This window comes from Trichosurus vulpecula, chromosome 7, assembly GCF_011100635.1.
Source record: "Trichosurus vulpecula isolate mTriVul1 chromosome 7, mTriVul1.pri, whole genome shotgun sequence".
Classification (NCBI taxonomy): Eukaryota; Metazoa; Chordata; class Mammalia; order Diprotodontia; family Phalangeridae; genus Trichosurus; species Trichosurus vulpecula.
Window position 1 is genome coordinate 23,042,855 of NC_050579.1, and position 22,384 is coordinate 23,065,238.

The 22,384-nt window shown below is 45.7% G+C and overlaps 1 protein-coding gene across 2 annotated transcripts in view; it reads left to right on the forward strand.

Annotated features, from left to right (window-relative positions):
- Positions 1–22,384, forward strand: part of GTF2IRD1 (GTF2I repeat domain containing 1) — a 139,475-nt gene that overhangs the window by 48,997 nt on the left and 68,094 nt on the right. For both annotated transcript variants that reach the window (XM_036767163.1, XM_036767162.1), the window contains exons 12-17: positions 5,577–5,614; positions 6,551–6,631; positions 7,425–7,514; positions 17,323–17,370; positions 20,717–20,782; positions 22,088–22,271. In XM_036767163.1, coding sequence (XP_036623058.1) covers positions 5,577–5,614; positions 6,551–6,631; positions 7,425–7,514; positions 17,323–17,370; positions 20,717–20,782; positions 22,088–22,271 — 507 coding nt within the window. The remainder of the gene's footprint in view (positions 1–5,576; positions 5,615–6,550; positions 6,632–7,424; positions 7,515–17,322; positions 17,371–20,716; positions 20,783–22,087; positions 22,272–22,384) is intronic.

A 22,384-nucleotide genomic window follows, 5' to 3' on the forward strand; every position in this document is an offset into this window, starting at 1 on the left:
TAAAATCGAGGTAATAATAGCATCTACCTCCAAGGTTGTTTTGAGACTTACATGAGATAATAATTGCAAAGCACTTAGGGCCTTGCACATAGTAGGTGCTATATAAATGTTATTATAAATGTTGTTATATTATTATATATTATAAAACATTGTATTATAATATTATATTTTATTATTAATAAAATATTATTATAAAGTGGGGACAATAATAGCACCTACCTTCAAGAGGTGTTTTGAGACTTAAATGAGATAATTGTAAATAATAATTGTAAAGCACATAATAGGTTCTATATAAATGTTATTATTATAATATATGATATTATATTTTACTATAATTATAATATTGTAATTACTATTAATAAAATATTATTATAAAATAGGGATAATAATAGCACTTACTTCCCAGGGTCATTGTGAGGATCAAATGAGATAATAATTGTAACATGCTTAGCATGTGACACATAGTAGGTGCTATATAAATATTGTTATTATTATAAAATGGGGCTAATAATAGCACCTACTTCCCAGGGTTCTTGTGAAAATAAAATGGGATAACATTTGTAAAGCACTTAGTACAAGGTCTGGTACATAGTAGGTCCTATATAAACATTGTTGTTGTTGGTATTATTATAATTATTATAAAATGGAGACAATAATAGCACCTACTTCCTAGGCTGTCATGAAGATCAAATGAGATTATCATTGTAAAGTACTTAGCACAGGGCCCAGCACATAGTAGGGACTGCATAGCTATTATTATTATCATAAAACAGGGATAATCAAAGCACCTACTTCTCAAGGTTGTTGTGAGGATAAAATGAATAACATTTGTAAAGCACTTTGCAAACCTTAAAGCCCTATAGAAATGCTATTTATTATAAGTGATATTCACATAGAACATTTTCTGATCTCATTTGGGCATCGATTTTATTTTCCTAGCTGCTGATTGGGGGCCTTTGCTAATTCAGTTGGTAAAAGTGACCTCTTTCATGCTGTGTGTGAATTTCACCGAGGAAGCTTAGTGCTGTGTGTGACTTACACCAAGGAAGCTTAGTGCTGTGTGTGAGATTCACCGAGGAAGATTAGTGCTGTGTGTGAATTTCACCGAGGAAGCTTAGTGCTGTGTGTGAATTTCACCGAGGAAGCTTAGTGCTGTGTGTGAATTTCACTGAGCAAGCTTAGTGCTGTGTGTGAATTTCACCGAGGAAGCTTAGTGCTGTGTGTGAATTTCACTGAGCAAGCTTAGTGCTGTGTGTGAGATTCACGGAGGAAGCTTAGTGCTGTGTGTGAATTTCACCGAGGAAGCTTAGTGCTGTGTGTGACTTACACCGAGGAAGCTTAGTGCTGTGTGTGAGATTCACCGAGGAAGCTTAGTGCTGTGTGTGAGATTCACCGAGGAAGCTTAGTGCTGTGTGTGAATTTCACCGAGGAAGCTTAGTGCTGTGGGTGACTTACACCGAGGAAGCTTAGTGCTGTGTGTGAGATTCACCGAGGAAGCTTAGTGCTGTGTGTGAGATTCACTGAGGAAGCTTAGTGCTGTGACATTGTCACCCTTGAAATAATGTATGACATAAAATATGTGAGAAGGATCATCTTTAGATTGAGCTGAAATCAGCATCCCCAGGGACTTCTAGCTCTTGGCTCTGGTTCCACTCTCTGGGAGGAAACAGAAAAAGCCAGTCAGCAAGCATTCATTTGTACCAGGCATTGTGCAAAGCCTTGAAGTTACCAAAAAAAAAACTGAACATAAAAGACAGTCTCAACCCTCAAGAAGCTTATAGTCCACTGGGGAGAAAACATGCAAACAACTATGTTCAAATAAGATATAGACAGGATAAATGAGAGAAAATCAACATTAAGCATTAGCATTAAGAGGGATCAGGAAAGGCTTCCTGTAGGAGGTGGGATTTTACCTGGGATCTGTCTTCTTCTAAGACAGTGATTATGTCCCTATATCAGTCACTTCAGTTATATCCAACTCTTCATAACTCATTTGGGGTTTTCTTGGCAAAGATACTGGAGTGGTTTCGCCGTTTCCTTCTCCAGCTCTTTTTTTTTTTTTTGAGGCAATCAGCGTTAAGTGACTTGCTCAGAGTCACACATTTAGTAAGTGTCTGAGGTTGGATTTGAACTAAGGTCCTCATGACTCCAGGGCCAGTGCTCTATCCACTGTGCCACCTAGCTGCCCTTCCAACTCATTTTACAGATGAGGAAACTGAAGCAAACAGGATGAAGTCGCTTGCCCAGGGTCACACAGCTAGTAAGTGTCTGAGGTCAAATTTGAACTCAGGTCTTCCTGACTCCAGGACCACTGCGCCACCTAGCTGCCCCTATTATATACTTTTTTGAAAAGCAAGCTGTACACCAGGGCTGTCCAACCTCAGGTTAGTTATTCGAGGGCCACACCCAGAATAAAAAAATACAGTACACTAATAGAAAGTAGGGGAACGCATGTCATCAACATGACATGCGAAGGCACGAAGCGCAAAAGCAAATACAAAACAACAAAGCCACAACACAACAGTATAAAGGTAGGTGCATACTGACTAGTCTGCATTGTACAGACAGAATGCATCCCTCAGATCGATTGAAAATTCCATGTGATATGTTCCATCTGTAATACTGCTTAGAAACACTGAAGAAAACTAACATCAATGAGATTATTTATTAGTGATGGAATTTAAAAATCTAATGTGCATTCCATGCAAATTATTATTTTATTTTTTTGCTCGTGAAAATTAAAACCCACAGGCGGGCCGCATAAAATCACACTGCGGCCCGCATGCATATTTTGGACAGACCTGCTGTACATAATACGGACTCTCAGTTTCATACATAATCCTTTTTTTCTGTTCTGTTTTGTAAATGGAAATTTCTTTTTTTTTTAATTTAAATTTATTTATTTAACATATTTGGTTTTCAGCATTGATTTTCACAACAGTTTGAATTACAAATTTTCTCCCCATTTCTACCCTCCCCCCCACTCCAAGATGGCATATATTCTGGTTGCCCTGATCCCCAGTCAGCCCTCCCCTCTATCACCCCCCTCTCCTCTCATCCCCTTTTCCCTTCCTTTCTTGTAGGGCAAGATAAAGGAAATTTCTTTTTTGATATTGGTTAAATTTAGAATAAAATTTTAGTTTATTTTTAAACAATAATATTATTAGGAAGTCTGAGATAGAAAAGGAAATGAATTTAGAAAACAAGCTAAGTACCCCAAAAGAAATTTCTTTTTAAAGGCTAAGCCTATTTTCACAGTAGGAATAACAAGGGAGGGAGTAAATGTACTGCTCAAGGTGGTTTAGACAAAGACAGTGGTCAATAGAATAAACAGCCCTTCACAACTCCATCTTCCCTATCAAGGAAAATGTCCTTCAGCCTGGAAAGATCAGAACACAGATAGGCAAGGGGAAATGAAAGCCCCACATTGGGGAGCAGATAGCAGAGGAGCACATGGCTGCTTTGACTAAGGTCAGATTTCCCAGCTTGGAAGAATTCCACCAAAGATGGCAGAGAGGACTGGTCAGTCAGGAGCCTGGAGGGCTGGGGGAAGGCAGGAAGATTGAGGAGACAGGCAAGACCAGAGACTGAGAGGTGTTGCCTTGATCCTTGAAAAGAGCAAGAAGATGGTGCCAGCACCAATTCCAAGCAGACTTCGAGGATGGTGGATCATGTCCCTAGATCCTGTGAGCGCTGAGGCAGGGAAGGGGGTGGCTTCTGGGAGCTAGCATGGCCACCTCATGCCAGACTAACCCTTTTGTCTGTTGTAACAAGGTGATTAGACCAAGCAGTGTTGTCTACGTCAAAGCATCTTGTGTGGCTGCACCCAAAACTATCGATAAATTGGTCTTTAGTCATGAGCTACAAGGCTCTGTTCCCAGCCCCAATCATTTCGTTACAGACATAAAAGGCATTCTTTGCATATGAAACAGAGCTGGGAGGGATATCTAAAAGGGTCAATGAGAGTTGGGATCCCAGAGATTTCAGCAGGTTTCATCTAATAAGATGACATTTTATAGGGATCAATTTAACTACCGTGCTTAGGTTTAAAAAAATCTTTGTTCCAAGATAGATCAGGCACGGCTAGGTGATAGTTTGTGTAAAAACTTCTATGGGTTTTTGTAGCCTGCATGCTCATTGTGAGTCAGGAGTAAGACTCGACAACCAAAAAAACTAAAGTAGTACATGAAGATCAAACTAGGGGCAGCTGGGTGGCTCAGTGGATAGAGTTCAAAGGACCTGAGTTCAAATTTGACCTCAGATCCTTAGTAGCTATGTGACCCTGGGCGAGTCACTTCACCATGCTTGCCTCAGTTTCCTCATCTGTCAAATGAGCTGGAGAAGGAAATGGCAAACCGCTCCAGCATCTCTGCCAAGAAAACTCCAAATGATGTCACGACAACAATGAATATTTAGATTTGCACTGGGTGTAGGGGCGAGTGTACGAAACATTTGGAAGTAGTTTCAGTTTTCAGAAAGTTTATAGTCTGGCTGAGTGAGGTCAGTCCCACGCTCCAGACTGTGGCGATAAGCCTCTTCTGTGGACTTAGGGTCACAAGCTCATGTTCATAATCATCGTCATCATCATCATAACTAGTATTTCTATTTGCAAAGGGCCGGGCCAATATCTATTTTGAGCCTTGCAACAACCCTGGGAGGTAGGTGCTATTATAATCCCCATTTTTACTGATGGAGAAACTGAGGCAGGCAGAAGTTAAATTACGTGCCCGGGGTCATACAGCTAGTTAAGTGTGTGAAGGTGATTTGAACTCAGACCTTCCTGACTCGAGGTCCGCTGCTTGAGAACAAAGTCTGTGAAGGGAGTAGGATAGAGCTGCTATAGGAAGCTCCCGTAGGAAGGGGCACTTCTGTGTGACCTTGGACACTCAGTTCTGGGCCTCCTCCATGGCCCAGAGTGGTGCAGTGGTTAGAGCACTGGGCTTGGCATCAGTAGAACAGTTTGAAATCTGCATCCCTCACTCCAAAGCTGTGTGACCCTGGTCAAGTCACTGGTGTTCTCTCACCCTCAGTTTTCTTATCTGTGAAATGGGGGTAGTAGTGAAACTCAAATGAAATTCTATTTTTAAACTCCTTTGCAAACCTTGAAAGTTTTATGTGAATGCTAATGTCATAATCTCACAGGGTTGTTGTCGCAAGGATCAAATATATTCAAAATGCTTGGTGGAACTTAAAATGCTGTATCTATCTTAGCTATTCTGTAAATTGAAGAGATTAGATTCAGTGAGCCCTAAGATTCTTTTTTAGTCTGAATATTTTGAGTCTCCGGCTCCAGTCCCAGCAAGATTCAGCAGGCAAAGAAAAGAGAAGGAAATGGGAGGTACGGAGGGGAACACAGTCTGAGCAAAGACCTGGAGGGGGGGAATGAGCATGACACATATGGAGGGCAGAGAGAAGACCAGCTTGGCTACAGTATGAGTTAAAGTTAGAGAAGGATGTTGAAGCCAGGCTTTTGTGGGCCTGGAAGGTCAGGCTGGAGAGTTGGTACTCTCTGCTGTTCTGACAATGACTCCAGCCATGACCTGTCATCATTGACGTGCTCCCCATTCTGTTCTCAGGTTGGACAAATGCAGCATAGCCGAAGACTGCGAGCCAGGTATGGAGCTGGGACGACCCCTTGGTGTCTGGGTGGGGTGGGGATGGAAGGGAGAAGGATGGCTTGGGCCTGGGCCAGCATCCTCAGGGAGCACCCACAGCTCCGGCACCATCATGGGATGATGGGAACCCCCCTCCCAAGGCAGACACCTGAAACCTGTGCACTCAGATCCTTCTCACCCAGAGCCTGGGGTTATTGCCCTCTCAATATGGAGTCTGCCACTTGGCCACTCTCTCTACTTCTGGGACACTCTCCCAGCCCCCAACCATGGCATAATCCGGAGGAGAATCCCAAGCAGGGCAGGGGCATTCTAAGAGGCTCATAGTCTCTAGAACCAGCCCCACACACGTAACCCTTCCGCACTCTCACTCCTGACAGAACCTCTTAAAATCTCAGGACATCTGAAATTCCTCCTCCCTCCTTTTCATAAAAGGGTCACACTAAATGACCCCTAACAGTCCTGACCTACGACTCTAAAGGGTTAGTCAGTGAAGGCTTAAGACTCGCACTGATCCCCGTGTCCCTCAGTAGAGAGAGCTCTGGCCCCAAGCTGGGAGAGAGTATGGAACAGCAGGGAAAGGGCTGAATCTAGCATCAGATGACCCGGCTTCAGACCTCTCCTCTGACCTTACTATGTGTATGACCTTGGGCAAGTCATTTCTCCCTGGGACTCAGTTTCCTCATCTGCAAAGTGACGTTGGACTAGATGAGGTCTCTTCCCATAGTCAGTCACAGGACCATAGATTTAGAGCTGGAAGAACCCCAGTAAGAATCTGGTGCAGCCTTCGGCAGAGGCGGGAATTCCAAGACTGGGAGGTAGCATTGGTCTCCCTGAGCCCCCTCAGGGCCAGCCTCACCTTCCTCTCTGGATGTTAACAGTGGATCCCACTGTCCAGCAACATCATCCCTCCTCTGAGCATACCCTCTTTTCTTCAGGGACCTCAGGGGAGCTGAGCGGACTGAGGCATATCAAAATTGAGCCAGATGATCTAGACATCATTCAGGTCACTGTCCCAGGTAAGGGGCAAAGGTCAGCTGAGCAGGGGCCACTGGGAGCTAGGACTCAGAAGTCACTGGCTGGGTCCCCTGTCCATCTTGGCAGCCACAAAGCCTGGGGGAAGGTACAGGGTTTAACCTGTCCACCTGCAGTCTAACTGGAGGCCAGATTGAGTCTCTGTCCTCCAGCTCTCAGGGAAGGCCCCCCACACTGCAGCATCTCCTGGCCAGCCTGGCTGAGCTCTTTTAGGGAAGCATGGTGTTCCTCAAGGCCCTGGGACAGGGCACGTGCCCCGTCTGTCCCTTGGGCCTCAGTGGAGGCCCATCATTATTAGTGGTAGTCATCATATACTCCCTTCCCAAGCTGGGCAGCAGGAGGGGCCTGGGCACAATGCAGGGTGTCACCCAGGAAGGGGCCAAGAAAGGGGAAACAGGGCAGTCAGAAATAATTTCCTCTGTAGGCCCCCAAAAGTCTTCCCAGTCCAGGCAAGGTCCAGAGGTGGGGTGAGCCTAGAGACCGCTCCTAGCTTGTGCTTTGTTTCTGGCCAGAGTGCTCACTATAATTCTCTAGTCCCCAGGCTTTCCCTAAGGGCCTGGCATTGTGGGAGTTGGGACGGGGTACACAGAATGGAGAAAAGGCGGGGAATGTCTTAGTGGGGCTAGCAGACTTCCGTGTCTCCTGGATGCTCTGCAGAGGAACTGTCCTTTATACTGCAAGGAGGCTGCTCTATCCCAGGCCCCCTGGGCAGGGGGAGGGGGAGAGAAGGAGGGAAAGCAGAGACCACCTTGTCATTTGGGGGGGTGGCATTTACAGACCCTTCACCCACCTCTGATGAAATGCACGACCCTGTGACCGGGCACCTTCCCTCGGAGGAGTCCAACTACATCCTCGAGACGATGGAAGGTAAGAAAAAGGGGCTCTCCAGAGGTCCCCCACCCAGGACAGGGCCACAGACTCTCTAGCCTTCCTTGGGTAGGTAGAAGGAATCTGCTTTTTTTAAAAAGTGATTTTCTTGCTATCTTTTGTTTTTATATCATCCAGATTTCCCCCTGTATCCCTCCCCTTCCTTCCCCTGGCCCAGAGCCAGCCATTAGAACAAAGAATATTTTTTAAAAGAAGAGGGGAAAAAATCAGCAAAACCAAAGAGTGCAACAAAACAAATCTGCCTGTATGCCACTCTCCACACCCGTGGCCCCCCACCCTGCCCCCAGATCTGCAGAGGGTTGGGGGAGGTGTTTTCTCCCATCTCTTCTTTGGCACGGGGCTTACTCTTTGTAACTGCAAATTCTCTTTCCCCTGTGGTGGAGTCTGGTCTTGCCCTTTTCCTCACTGTAGTCATTGGGTATAATTGCCTCTTTGGCACTGCCTCAGTTTACATCTTTGAGTGTTTCCAAGTGTCTCATCATATCTGTTGTTTCCTATAGTGTTTGAAAAAAAAATTTATTCTTGTCTTTTATTTTTATATCATTTTCATTCACATCCCCTTCATGCCCACTGCCACCACTGGCTGCCTTCCCCCTCAGCCACTGAGCCCTCCCTTGTCAGGGAGGGGCCGAACTTGTGGTATCACGGGTATAGGGAGCTCCCAGGTGAGGGAACTCCCTCTACGAATGCTAATTGGCACCTTCTCTGCAGCTTACAGGCTTAGAGAGTTGCCTAGGGTCAAGAGAGTTACCCAGGGTCATACAGCCTCTGTGTGTGTGTGTGTGTGTGTGTGTGTGTGTGTGTGTGCAACAGAGAGAGAAAGAGAGAGAGAATTTGGAGTCGGGTCTCTAAGGCTCAAAGCCAGCTGTCAGTCTCGTGCATCTTGCTGCCCTACCAACCCTCCCTTATAACAGAGAAAAAAGTCTATCACTTTCCAGAGCCAACCAGCACAGCAGAATGGGCCTGATCCGATGGTATATACAGCATTTCACACCCGTAGTCCCCCATCTCTATGCTAAGAGGAGGGAGGTGTGTTTCAGCATCCCTGCTGCAGCCTGAGAGTGTTTGTTGGGATGTGTCAGAGCCCACCCCCCCGGCTGCTTTTGATTTATTATTCACACTCATTGTATATGTTGGACCCTTGGTCCTGCCTTCTTCATCCCATGGGAGTTCCAACAAGTCTCTCTCAATTCTCTGAATTCTCCATTTTGTCATTTCTTACAGCGCAGGCATATCCCTCTATGTTCCTGTGCCTTAGTTTGTCCAACCATTCCTTAGCAGATCCGTATTTACCTTGCTTCTAGGTTTTTCTGTGCCCTCCTCTTTTTAAACATTATCTTGCTTTCATGGGTTCCATTTGTGATCTCTGAATATATTCCTTCCCCTCTCCTTCTCAGTAAGCCATCATTTATAACAAAGATTTTAAAAGCAAACATGTCTGACAGTATATGCGGTATTCCACACCCATGGCACCCCACCTCTGCTAGGGGGGGAAGGAGGTCCATTTTTCAACTCTTCACTAGGCTAAACCTGGTCATTTTCATTACCCAGTGTTCACTTTCCTCCCCCCCCCCACCCCCACCACCCATTTACATTGTTGTTATTGTGAATATTATTTTCCTGGTTCTACTTACTTCACTTTTCATCAGTTCGCTGAAGTCTTCCTGTACTTCTCTGGGTTCTTCATAGCCCATCATTTCACAGCCAGCAGGGTGAGGCGATGGATAGAGCACCAGGCCTGGAGTCAGGAAGACCGAGTTCAAACCCGCTCTTAGACACTTCCTAGCTGTGTGACCCTGGGCAAGTCACTTAAACCCCTGTCTGCCTCAGTTTCTCCATCTGTAAAATGAAGATCATAGCACCAGCCTGTATTACAGGGTTCTCTTGAGACTCCAGTGAAACTGTGTCTCCTAAAGTGCTCTAAGAGTTTTAAGGCACTGAACAATTATCAACCATCATTACGATTTCTATACTTTCTCAGGGTAACAAGAGGTTTCTTTTCCTTTATTTTTATGCATTTATTACTTTAAGACATTTGTTATTTTATACAGCGATATTTTTAAGATACTTGTTGTTTTATTCTTTTCGTGTAGTGATGTCACCTTGGTCCTCTTTGAGAATGAAAGACAACAACCAACCAACAATTTTTATTTTTATTCATTTAGTATTTTCCAGACAGCATTGTTATAGTATTTATCATTTTTACACATTTATTGTTTTTAAGATATTTGCTATTTTTATACATCATTTTTAAGATATCTGTTGTTTTATTACTTTTCCACATTTGTTATTTTAAGATATTTGACATTTTTATACATTTATTATTTTAAAGATGTTTATTAGGCACATCTTTTCTGTGGAATGCCTTGCAAGGGGCTCTGTATGAGTCATTAATAAATCAGACAGTCCTGGCACACGTGGGACTCAGCCTAGTCAATCAGTCCACAACTGTTGACTGAGCACCTACTGTGTGCCTAAGACCCTGGGATGAACAGGAAGAAATACAATTCTCAGCTTCTCCTTGGCTGAGCTTCTAGCAAGAAAGGCCCTGGGGGTCTTAGTGGACTGCAAGCTGCATATGAGCCCCAAGTTTGACGCTGACATTAAGAAGGCTGAAACAATGTTATGAGAAGGGGAGCGCCCAGGTCATAGGAAGAAGCAGATGCCTGGCTCTCTTCCACCCTGGTCTGTGGTATCCTTCACACAATTCTGGGCACATTTTAGGGAGGAAAGCTGTCCAATCTAATGGCCTCCAGAGCATGTTGGCCAGGTTTGTGAGAGGACTTGTAAGTGTGGAGGCAGTGTGGTATGATGATCAGAGCTCTTGAGTCGGCATCAGAGGACCCATGTTCAAATCTTGCCTCAGCTACTACGTGAAATTGGCCGAATTGCATTCCTTCTCCGAGCCCCAATATCCTCATCTCTTAAGTGTGGGGAGTGGACTCGATGGCCTCTGAGACCCCGTCCAGTCCTGAATCTCCCATCCATGATGTGCAGATCAGTCAAAGGAGTGGGAGCTACGGACAAGCTCTGGGGGAGGCCCAGGAGCTTCCTCCAAGCATTCGAAGGCTGTCACATAGAGAAGGGAGAAAGTTTATTCTGTGTAGCTTCAGTTTTCAAAGACAGGAGACATCAGAAGAAGTGACGGGGAGCACATTTGGGCCCGAGTATTTCCTAGCGGGGAGGACTCTGCAACAGTGGAATCAGCTGCCTCATGAGGTAGTGAGTTCCTCATTGCTGCAAGGATTCAAGAAATGGCTGGATGCCTGCCTCTCAGCATTGCATATAGCAGAGATTCACAGGTGGGATGTTAGGCTAGATGAGCTCAAACATCCATCTAATTCTGCCATTTTACCCTGAGTGCCAAGGGGAGAGATGGAAAGTGCATTTATTAAATGCCTACTATGTGCCAGGCTCTGTGCTAGGCTCTGTTTAAATATTTTCTCATTTGTTCCTCACAACATCTCTGGGAGGGATGTGCTATTATTATCCTTATCCTACAGTTGGGGAAGCTGAGGCAGACTGCAGTGAAGTGCTTTGCCCAGAGTCGCACAGCTAGGAAGTGTCGGAGACCTCAATGCTCTATCCACTGTACCACCCAGCCATCCCTGGCTGCCAAATGAGTGGCCATTGTTCAGAGAAGGGAGCAACCTCTACAGGGAAGTATGGTCTGGGAAGGCCTCGAAGCATAGATTTAGAGCCGGATGGGGTTTACGACGTCATTTGGTCACCCTTTTATATTACAGATAGGGAACCTGAGGCCCAGACATTCTGCATGAAGTAACAGAAACTCTGGGGTTTGGAGGCAGATCCTAGCCCTGCCACATAATACTGGTGTGATTTGTGTGGCTTTGGGCCCAGGCAGAAGAAGCCTAACTGACCCCAGAGGTCATTCTATCCCAGATCTGACAGGAAGCAGGTTGTCCAAGGTTATACAGTAAATCCAAAGCAGAGCCAGGATTTGAACCCAGTGCTGAGGCACCCAATCCCCCCTGCTTTGGGAAGGAGCTAGGATTTGAGATGGGCTGAGATTGCAAAATTAGTGAAAATCCCATGGTTTTCCTTGCTTCTTTCCACTCGATTTATAAACATGCACCAGGACGTTTCTGGTGGCCCCAACATTGGGCATTGCCCAAAGAACAGGTAATGCTCAGGTGCCTCTAGAAATGCCCACCTCTGGGTTCACTTAAAGGTGTCCCTCGTAGCAGAGCTGGCCGGGAGCTGGTTTGTGCTCAGAGCAAACGATGATCTTGGTGAATTCCCGGCGCCCTGATCTCTGCCCAGATTGTGACTCCCGCTTTCTATCTCTCCTCCCGCCCGGGCCAGCTGAAATCTCTCTGTCTAAATCTTGCTTCATCAAAGGCTCGTTAATTCTTTGTTTGCAGCATCCATCTGTTCCCATGGAAATGGCTGATGACAGAAATTAGTACAATAAAATTAGGACAGCCTCTCATCAGAGGGGCCCCCTCTTTACTCCCAACAGACGCTTCATTAAAATAATTAGCGTTCTGTGATCTTACACCTACCTATCATTTCTCACCTGCAAGCAGGCCAGTTTATTCATAAATCAGAGATCACAGGGTCAGAGACCTAGATTTGGAAAGGACCTCAGTAGCCACCTAAAATGACCCTTTGCCCCAGACTCCCTCCAGCTCCCCCTAGCCCCACACCCTTTAGCTGCCTTAGGTTGGACAGATCACCTGGACTCTCTGAACCTCAGTCTTCTTATCTGTGGAATAAATGTAATAATACCTAGTGCTTATAGAGTGCTTAGGCAGCTAGGTGGCGCAATAGATAGAGCACCCCGCCTGGAGTTAGGAAGACCTGAGTTCAAATCCAGCCTTAGACAGGTATTTGCTGTGTGACCCTGGGCAAGTCACTTCACCCTGCTTGCCTCCGTTTCCTCATCTGTAAAATGAGCTGGAGAAGGAAATGGCCAAAGCACTCCAGTATCTGCCAAGAAAACCCCAAATGGGGCCATGAAGAGTTGGACACAACTGAAGAAATATGTCACCTACTATGTGCCAGGTACTTTGCTGAATGCTTTGCAAACATTATCTCATTGGATCCTCACAGAAACTGAGAGGCAAGTGCTATCATTATCCTCATTTTACAGGTAAGGAAACTGAGGCAAACAGCTGTTAAATGACTTACCCAGGGTCATACGCTAATAAGTATCTGAGGGCAGATTTGAACTCAGGTCTTCCTGACTCCAGGCCCAGCACTCTAACCATTGGGCCACCTAAGCTAATAATACTCACCCCACAATGGCATAATGTCTGTAAACCTCCAAGGGCTTTATAAATGTCAATTACTATTATTTTTCCATTCTTGTTATTTGAGAAGGCGATGCCATATATTGGATAGAGCATGGGGGCCTTAGTGTCAGGAAGACCTGAGTTCAAATGTGACATTTCCTGGCCACATGACCACAGGCGAGCTTGAGGCCTCAGTTTCCTCATCTGTAAAATGAGGTGGGGAAGACCAGATGGCCTCTGAGGTCCCTTTGAGCCCCAGATCGATGATCCGGTGACCCTGTGATCCTACTTTGTTTTGTCCTGAAACTATTTTCAGCCTCGAGGAAGGGTCTGGAGATGTAGGACCAAGGAAAACCATGTTTCCCCATCTGTCTCCTTTATTATTTTCCCCCCTAAGCTCACCCTATTTCTGCTAAGAGCGTCACCCCCTCCCAGTCTCCCAAGCTCCCACTTTGGGGCCATCTTTAACTCTTCCCACTCAAACACTTTCCTCTACTTAACCAGTTTGCTAATCCAATGAATTCTGCCTCCGCAGCATCTCTGACATCCAGCCCCTTCCCTTCACACGATCAGCTAGTCAGTAAGCGCTTAGTAAACTCCTACTATGTGCCAGGCCCTGGGCCAAGCCTTGGGGGTAGCAAGAAAGGGAAAGACAGTCCCTGCCCTCCAGAAGCTTAGATTCTGATGGAGGAGATAGCATGCACGGACTTAGGTACATGCAGAATCGGAGATTTGAGCTGAATCTTGAAGGAAGCCAGGGGGTGGGGGCAGAGCAAGATGGAGGAGGGGGGGCAGGTGCACCCAGTGCAAAGGCATGGACTGCCCTGGGAAAGGAAATAAATACAAAAGACCAGTGTGGCTGGATTGAAGAAATCATGGAGGAGATTAAAATGTAAGAAGCTGGAGAGGTAGTAGGGGGTCGGGTTATACATAAAGAGCTTTAAATGCCAAATCTGGCATTGTTCAGTCATGTCCAACTCTCTGTGCCCCCATTTGGGGTTTTCTTGGCAAAGATACTGATTTGGTGTTGTCTTCTCCAGCTGACTTTACAGATGAGGATACTGAGGCAAACAGGGTGAAGTGACTTGTCCAGGGTCACACAAGTGTCTGAAGCCAGATTTGAACTCAGGAAGAGGAGTCTTCCTGTCTCCAGGGCTAGCGCTCTATGTGCTGCACCACATAGCTGTCCATAGCCATCTTTACCCATTGATTATTCAGGTTCATAGGTCATTTGAGGCTGCAACTTAAACCCTTTTGCTTTTTAAAATCTATTATTCCATTCTCTTTTGTGTTTTTTAATGGTTGCAGAATAGTCATATGAGGCTTAAATTTTCTTTCATTTACATTTAAAGGTCTTTTCTGTCTAGTTGAAGAATTTATTGTCATTGGAATTGGTAAATTTAGCCCTAATGTGTCTTGGAGCTTGAAGCATGAGGATTAGGGGCAGGAGCGGGGGAGTAATTTGTTTTTTTGAAGGTGAGCTGTGTATTCTTATGATTGGTCCTTTGTTTTCTGTAGTCAGAAGTTCTGGGCAATTTTCTTGTATTATTTTCTTCATCGTAGCCTTCAGATTTTTTTGATTTGTCATGTTCTTCTGGGAGATCTGTGATCCATAAGCTGTCTTTGTGCATCCTGTTTTCTAGGTCAGTTGCTTTTCCTTGAATAGAAATCATGCGCTCTTTAAACATTACTGCCTTATTCTTCTCTTCTGACTGCTTTTCCTCCAATTTGGTATTTTTCTATTCAAAATCTATTATTCTTTCTTTTGATTCTTTGGAGAAACTCCCGCACTTTAGTTAAGTCTTTCTAATATGCTAATTATTTAGACAGGGAAGACTATTAGATTCTGACAATTGTTCCTTTCTAACTTCTGCTCTCATGGCTTTCATTTCTCTTTTGAACCATTCTGGAATATCTTCTTGTTGCTCCATGCTGTCTTGAGATTTCACAGGGCTCAGTATTTCATCAGGCATTGATTCAATTCATTCGTCTTGTAATATTTGTTAAGAGAGCTTTGTAATCTCTCTGAGGATTTAGTACTTACACTTCCTTTTAATTTTAGTATCCTCTCTGTTGACTTATCTACTTGTATTCTAGGTTTTTAATTGAATTTTCTTCCTCTTGAAATCTGGCATTTCAGACTATTCCGCTCATATTTCCCAGTCATTTACTTTCTGACTCCTCCCCCTTTGATGGTGGGTACATGTGAGGAATCAGACTATATAACTGCCTCAGCCTCCTCACATGTTGGGGGATTTGCTTTTCACTGGCCTTACTTGCTGCCCCACGTGTTTTCTGAGGCTACAAAGCTGACCCTAAATAACTTATTCCCCTTCCCTTCAGACTTCATGTAGTCATTCACAGTGACCCTCTGTCCCAGTTCAGGTTTTTTTTTTTTATCCTTTCCTTAGTTGGCTGGGCTGAATCAGCTTCTACTTTTTGCAGGATTAGGGGAGGGAGGGGAGGGCATTCTGGACAGACTCTCTACAGTTTTCAGGTTCATTAACCTAGAGGCCACACAGGCAGAAGAAAGCCTGATTCCTTTGCCCCTTTCTTCCCCACATGGCGCAGAATTAGTGTCTTCCATTTGTTGCAATGAAAATGGGGGTGGGGATGGAGAGCAGAGGTAGAGTGGGCTGGCAACGTCTTTGTAACAAGAGAGAAATCTAAGTGTGGGTTCAAGGGACAAACCCACTCCCACTGGAGCGTGGAGACTGGTGGTGAAAAGGTGCTAACTTGCTGTGTTAAAAATTAATGTTGACTAGTGTTGATACATAAGGCTTTTTTACCTTCTTGGCTTCTCATTTTCTTGTTTTATAAATTCAGCTGTAATTAATCTGTCCATATCTGACACACAATTCCTCTTGGAGGGGGGGTGGAGTTGAGAGTAGAGATTGGAGAAAATGGCTGTTCTTACTTCTTGTTGGTTATGTGACCCAGAAGTCTCTCACAGTGGGCTTCCTGGTTCACTTCCCTGATACTAGTTCTCCCCTCTCAATCTCCACCCCCTTCTCACCTGCCAAAGCAGATAGGCTTAAAGCCCTTCTCAAGGCAGTTAGCTGGCACACCTGGGCCTGGAGTCAGGAAGCTTCAGACAGTTATGAGCTGTGTGACCCTGGGCATGTCACTTAACCTCTGCCTGCTTCAGTGTTCTCAGTTGTAAAATAAGTGCTTAGCATAGTGCCTAGCACACAGTAGGTATTTAATAAATGCACATTTCCTTCCTTCTTTCTCTCCTTCCTATTTTCCTGTTCAATAAACTCCAGCATCTCTCCCTTTTCCTCCAGGATCAAATGTAGACTCCTCTGCTTGGCATTTAAAGCCGCTCACAGTCTGGCTCCTGCCTGCTTTTCCAGGCTTGTCCTACATTAATCCCCTTTGCGTACTGTGTTGTAGCCAAGATGGTGGACACAGCGTTCCATCCCTCGCCCGTATCTTTATCCAGACCATGGGCCGTGCCTAGAATGCACTCCCTCCTCACTTCTGCCTTCCTGTAAGGCCTGCCCCAAACACTAACCGCCTCTTATATGAGTCCTTTCTAGATCCCCTCTCATTACTAGAGCCCTCCAAAAGGTTATTTTGTTTTTACATTGTATACATTTGGTATTTGCTTCTCTATGCACACAGTTGTCTCCCCAACTCCGGTCTTGCCTTCAATAGAATGTCAGCACCATTTTTCTTGGTATCCTCAGCACCCTCACAATGTCTGACACATAGTAGACTTGTTGAATGAATGAATGAATGAATGAATGAATGAATGAATGAATGAATGAGCAAACAAATAAATGTTAGATTTCACACACTTCTGGCCTTCCTCAGCATTGTCTACGCTAAATGTGTTGTAGGATGTTAGACCTAGAGCTATGAGGAACCTCAGAAGCCTCTAGTCCAACCCCTTCCTTTTACAGATGGGGAAACTGAGGCCCAGAGTAGTTAAGCGGAAGAGGGAAGATTTGACTCAGGTCCCATGATCCCCAAGTTCAGCACTTATTTTCCTGTACTATCATACTCCTTCCATATCCCTGCAGAGCATTGCATTCCCTATTGGATTCTATCACTGTGCTAGTGTATTTTACTAAGCTGATTCACACACACACACACACACACACACGCGCGCGCGCGCACGCACGCTCTTTTTTGTGCTTTGTATCTAGCAGGGTGGGGAGAAATATATTTGGAAATAAAGAGGATATAAAACAGTAAATATTAAAATAGCAAAAGTAGGAAAACTAAGAAAATGCCCCAAACTTTGGACATTCTGGTCACTCCATTCCACCCATTTATCCAGAAATAATCAGATAGCTATACTAAAAACTAGCAGTGTGCCCATTTTACAGATGGGAACCCAAGGTACAGAGCAATTCAAGACTCAGCTTAGGCTCTTTGGAGTTGACCCCCTACTACCTTACCTCCTCATTCCTGTTGTAATTCCAGGCATCCCTTTCTGATGTTTTGTGGTGGGAGTGGGGCTTGGGTTAGGAAGGGAGAAGAAAGGAGAATGACTAGGCTCTCTCTGCTCCCCCTTTCAGATAAAGGACACAGTGAAGACCTTCGGCACGAAGAGAAGCAGGTGGAAGGTAAGAAGCTGAGGGAAGGCAGGATGAGGGATAGCGTAATCAATAGCTCTCATTTGCCCCTGGCCCCATCTGTCTGCTACTTCTTCTCTGTACTCTGTTCCCTTTTCTTCCACCTCATCTGTCTTCCTGTTTCCCATTCCATCATACTTCCTTTAGTCTTGATTCCCTACTATACTCACGTGTACATAGCTTAGACTGGGGTGGAAGCAGTGATACCCTCTCCCTGTGCTCAGGGTAGAGACCACAGGGAGAAGGAACGTGTGTGCGTGGGCCACCAGGAGGACTGGACACTGGCAGGCAGACTTTTCTAACCAGCATTGAGGAAAGATGGCGATGAAAAATGAGCTTGAAAGGCTCAAGCTGAATCAGGTCAGGGGTTAGCCCAGTTCACTTTGGTAATTGGAGTTGCAAGCAGGCAGAGAAGGGACCACAGTGAACAGGCCTCCAAGGGCTTCCCTGGTCTTTGTGTCTCCAAAAACAGATCTGGTGAGATTCAAGAGTGCGACTCATTCTACAGACATGCCCGAGTTAGCTTCCCAGAGCTCTGAGTTAAAATAGAGTGCACAATTCTTCTAGAGGAACAGAAGGTCAAGAATCTCAAAGAAAATAAAGGAAGGAGGGGGAGAAGGAATGAAAGGGACCTAGCAGGACCAGATCTCCAACTATGCTATAAAACAATTATCAACAAAATTATCTGACAGTGGTTCAAAAAAAAAAGATTCATTGAATAAATGAGTTAAACAAGACCCAGAAGAAAATCCAACCTAGAACCACAGTACACCAAAGGACACCAACTCCTAGGGTAAGAACTCTCTGTCAGTTACAGATTGCTGGGAGAGCTGGAAATTAGTATGGTGGAAATTAGGATTAGAACAACATCTCATATCACATGACACAGTCAGCTCCAAATGGATCCATGACTTATGTCCACACAACCACCCCAGGAGGTAGGTGCTATTACTGTTCCAATTTTACAGATGAGGAAACTGAGGCAGGCAAAAGTTAAGTGAGTTGCCCAGGGTAACACAGCTAGTAAGTATCTATAGCTAGATTTGAACTCAGGTCTCCCTAACTCCAGGTCCGGCACTATCCACTGCACCACCTAGCCATAAAAGATCATATCATAAAATACAGCTCAAGCATTAATCTTTGTAGAATTATATATTTAAGACCTGGAGGGAACCTTAGGAGTCAGCTAGTCCAACTTTCTCATTTTACAGATGAGGAAACCAGTCCAGGGAGTTTGTGACCCACCCAGGGTCACACAGATAGTAAGTAGCAGGCTTGAACCCAGGTCCTCTGGCTCCCAATCTGGGTCTCTCTACACCAAACCATGCAAACTCTAACACTCCCTGAGTCGACTCCCTAAGGATTATATCCAAGGGCATGCTGGTAAATGCTTAGCAACCAGTTCTCTGCTCCTCCAAGAAAAATGTATGCAGTGCACACCACCAAACCCACCCCATCCAGCCCCGGAACAAATGATTCAAGAAAGAAATGACACAAAAATATGTTGGGCAACTCGGTTGTGTCTTTTTTATCAGAATAGGTTGAGTAAGACTCTCTTCTCCCTTCTCTCAGCAACCTTACGGATCATCCTCGTGGCTCGGAAGCGCTGAAGAGCCCAGAGCTCAGGGGGGCACATCTTGGGTCAGTGGGTATAGGGCTACCCAGATGGGTGGATTGGTACCAATGGTCCGATCTCCCTCCCCACCTTCCCTCCTCTCCTGGAACTTTGGTAGGAAGGCTGTCGTGTGCATTCATGAGAAATACCAAGACTTCTCACTCTGATGAGAGCTAGCTTTCCTTTGAAGGTTTAAGGTTATAAAGTGTTCTATGTATATCACGTCATTTGTTCTTCACGAAAGTTCTGTGAGGTCGACATTATTATTCCATTTTTAAGGAAACTGAGTCACAGAGAGGTTACAGGATTTGCCCAGGGCTGCTCAGCTTGTAACTGCAGAAGATGAGATTTGAACTCGGGTCTTCCTGAGTCTGATTCTAATGCTCTGTCCACTACGCCCCCTGACTTCCACATTGCTGATCGCTCCCAGGATAGACTTAGATCTTTTGCTATTGCTGATGGAGGCAAACAGGGCACAGCCTCCCAGCTTCATCCCCTCCCCTTTCTGTCCCCAAGCAGGCATGTACCAAGCACCCACACACACCCACACACCCTTTCTGAGCTCTTCTAAACGGTTTTTACTGCTTTTAACAACTGGAAAATAGATTGTATAAAAATAACCAGAGAGACAAAGGTAAAAAATCATAGGCAATCTTAAAAAACATCTCCTCATATCCAGCCTGGTTTTCATGGGGCTTTGGGCTGTCCCATCTTTCTTAGCTCCTCTCTGGGCCCTTCGCTTATAGACAACCAAATTTGATGAAGAAGACCTAGATTCTAATCCTATCTCTGCCACTTATGAGCTGTGTGACTCTAGCTAGGCAAGTCACATCCCATTTGGGAGCCTCAGTTTCCTGATCTGTAAAACAAGGGCATTGGACTCCAGGGCCTCTGAGGTCCCTTCCAGCTCTCGAGCCCCTCCTTTGATCGTACAAGCCACCCCTGTCCAGCACCCTTGCACCTCCTGCCCCCAGTGGCTGGTGTCTCTGGCCCCCCTTCTCTGTCCTCACTGCCCCTGGTGGGCCCCCTTTCTCTATTCTCACTTCCCCTGGCGGGCCCCCCCTTCTCTATCCTCACAGCCCCTGGTCCCCCCCTTCTCTATCCTCACTGCCCTTTCTTCCAGCACTCAAGGGACAGTAGGTAAAGAAGAGTGGACAGTGTGGCCCATGGTGACATTGTGTGGCCCTGGACAAGTCCTTGTTCTGCCACATGCCACCTGTTTGACATTGGGTCATTTACTGCCTTTCTCTCTGGGCTTCCAAAATGAGAGGGGCCGGGCTAGGTGGCCCCCGAGGTCCCCTCCAGCTCCAGATTCCTGGTACATGGAACCTGTGAGACTGAAATGCTTCCCTGAGAAAAGTCAGTCTCTCCTAGAAGAGCGTCCTCCACTAAAAGGATGGAGATTGGGCTGGTGTTCAGCTGGAAAGTGAAAAATTCATTGGCCCCTAGCCATTGGTACAGAAACAGAGCTAGGGGGTAGAGTGGATCCCTCCGTGAGTTCAAATCCTGCCGTAAGCACAGACGCCAAGCAAATCTTTAACCTCTCTGTGCCTCGGTTTCCTCCATTGTAAAATTGGGACCATAGCAGCCTCTCCTTCCCAGGGTTCTTGTGAGGAGCAAATGAGATCACGTATGTAGAAAGCTTTCCTCCCTGTGGGGGGAGGGGGAGGATGGGAACTAAGCAGCTGGTTTATTCTGCCCGGGGAATGGGATCTCTTTCAGATGGCATCGGCGACGTCATCCGGCACCTACGGAAGCAAGTAGAGACACTTTTCAACACACGATATGGTGAGAAGGGGCTCAGGGACTGGGTGGGGTGTGGCAGGGGAGCGCTCTCCCATCACCAGCTAGTCCGTTTTTAGAGTGGCCCGTGTTAGGGTCCCTGCTGACTCTCAGGGTGCCGTGACCTCTGTGGGCTTCCTTGAGAGAACAGGCAAGGGCTTAGCAAAGTTTCAGCAGTTGGTGAATAAGTATCTATTAAGCACCTACTGTGTGCCAAGCACTGAGGATACAAGAAAGAGGCAAAAGGTAGCAGCTCCTGCCCTCAAGGAGGTCGCCATCCAGTGGGGAAATCAGCAGTCACGGACCTTGTAACCCACAGTCTTCATTGTCCAGCCCTTCAGAGTTCTGTGATTCAAGAGGCATTTATTAAGTGCTTACTGTGTACCTAAGCATTGTGGATACAAAGAAAGGCAAGAATAGTCCCTGCCCTCAAGGCACTTATGTTTTACCTGGTGTCTCTAGCCCCCCCCCCCTTCTCTGTCCTCACTGCCCCTGTGGGCCCCCTTCCTCCCCATTCTCTATGTAAATTATTAGGTGCATCCAAGCTCTATAAAGAAGAGAGGAGAGACAGCTTGAGAAGGGAAGGCATTAGCCCCCATTGTCTCTATCAAAGACCTCAGGCTGATTAAAGCACCGTCTGACTTTGCACAAAATGTACCCAACACAATAGTTCACAAATGCAGATGAGCTGCCGGGTAACCAGTAACTCCTGCTTTACCATGTAGAGATTGTCTCACCAGAATGTCTTCTTTTCTCTTGATCAATCAATAAATATTTATAAAGCACCTACTATGGGCCAGGCACTGGGCTAAGCTCTGGGGATACAAAATGGGGCAAAAGACAGTCCCTGCCCTCAAGGAGTTTATGATCTAATGGAGAGGTAGGTGGATAACAATCAGTAATAAATATTTATAAAGCACCTACTACGTGCCAAGCACTGTATTAAGCGTTGGGGATACAAAAACAGACTAAAGACAGTCCATGCAAACAAATACATACAGAGCAAGCAATGTACAGGATACATAGGAGATAATTAACAGAAGAGTTAGGGAAGCCTTCCTGTAGAAAGTGGAATTTTAGTTTAAAGAAATCCAGGGAGGTAGAGTCAGGGAGTGGGGGAGGGGGAGAAAAAAATTCTCCTTTCAGCCACAGAATGAGGGCCAGCTAAGGAGCACGGTGAGGTTGCCCCAGAGGAGGAGAGACATCTGTACCCCATTAAGAGTTTTTGCTCTCTCCTGTGCTCCCCCACCTCCCAGACTGTGGGAACCCCCGGAGGCCGTATTGTACTCATGAGAATCCTTTTCCCATCAGCGAAAGCCATTGGCATTTCCGAGCCTGTCAAAGTCCCCTACTCCAAATTCCTGATGTACCCAGAGGAACTCTTTGTCGTGGGGCTGCCTGAGGGCATCTCTCTTCGGAGGCCTAACTGCTTTGGGATTGCCAAGCTCCGGAAAATCCTGGAGGCCAGCAGCAGCATCCACTTTGTCATTAAGAGGTAAGGAAGGATCGAACCCCTGGAACCAAGCCTTGGACCAAGATTTGGGAAGTGCTGATGTTGGGGCCTTCAGTGGTCATGTTGTTAGGAACAAAGTGAAAGGCAGTAGATAG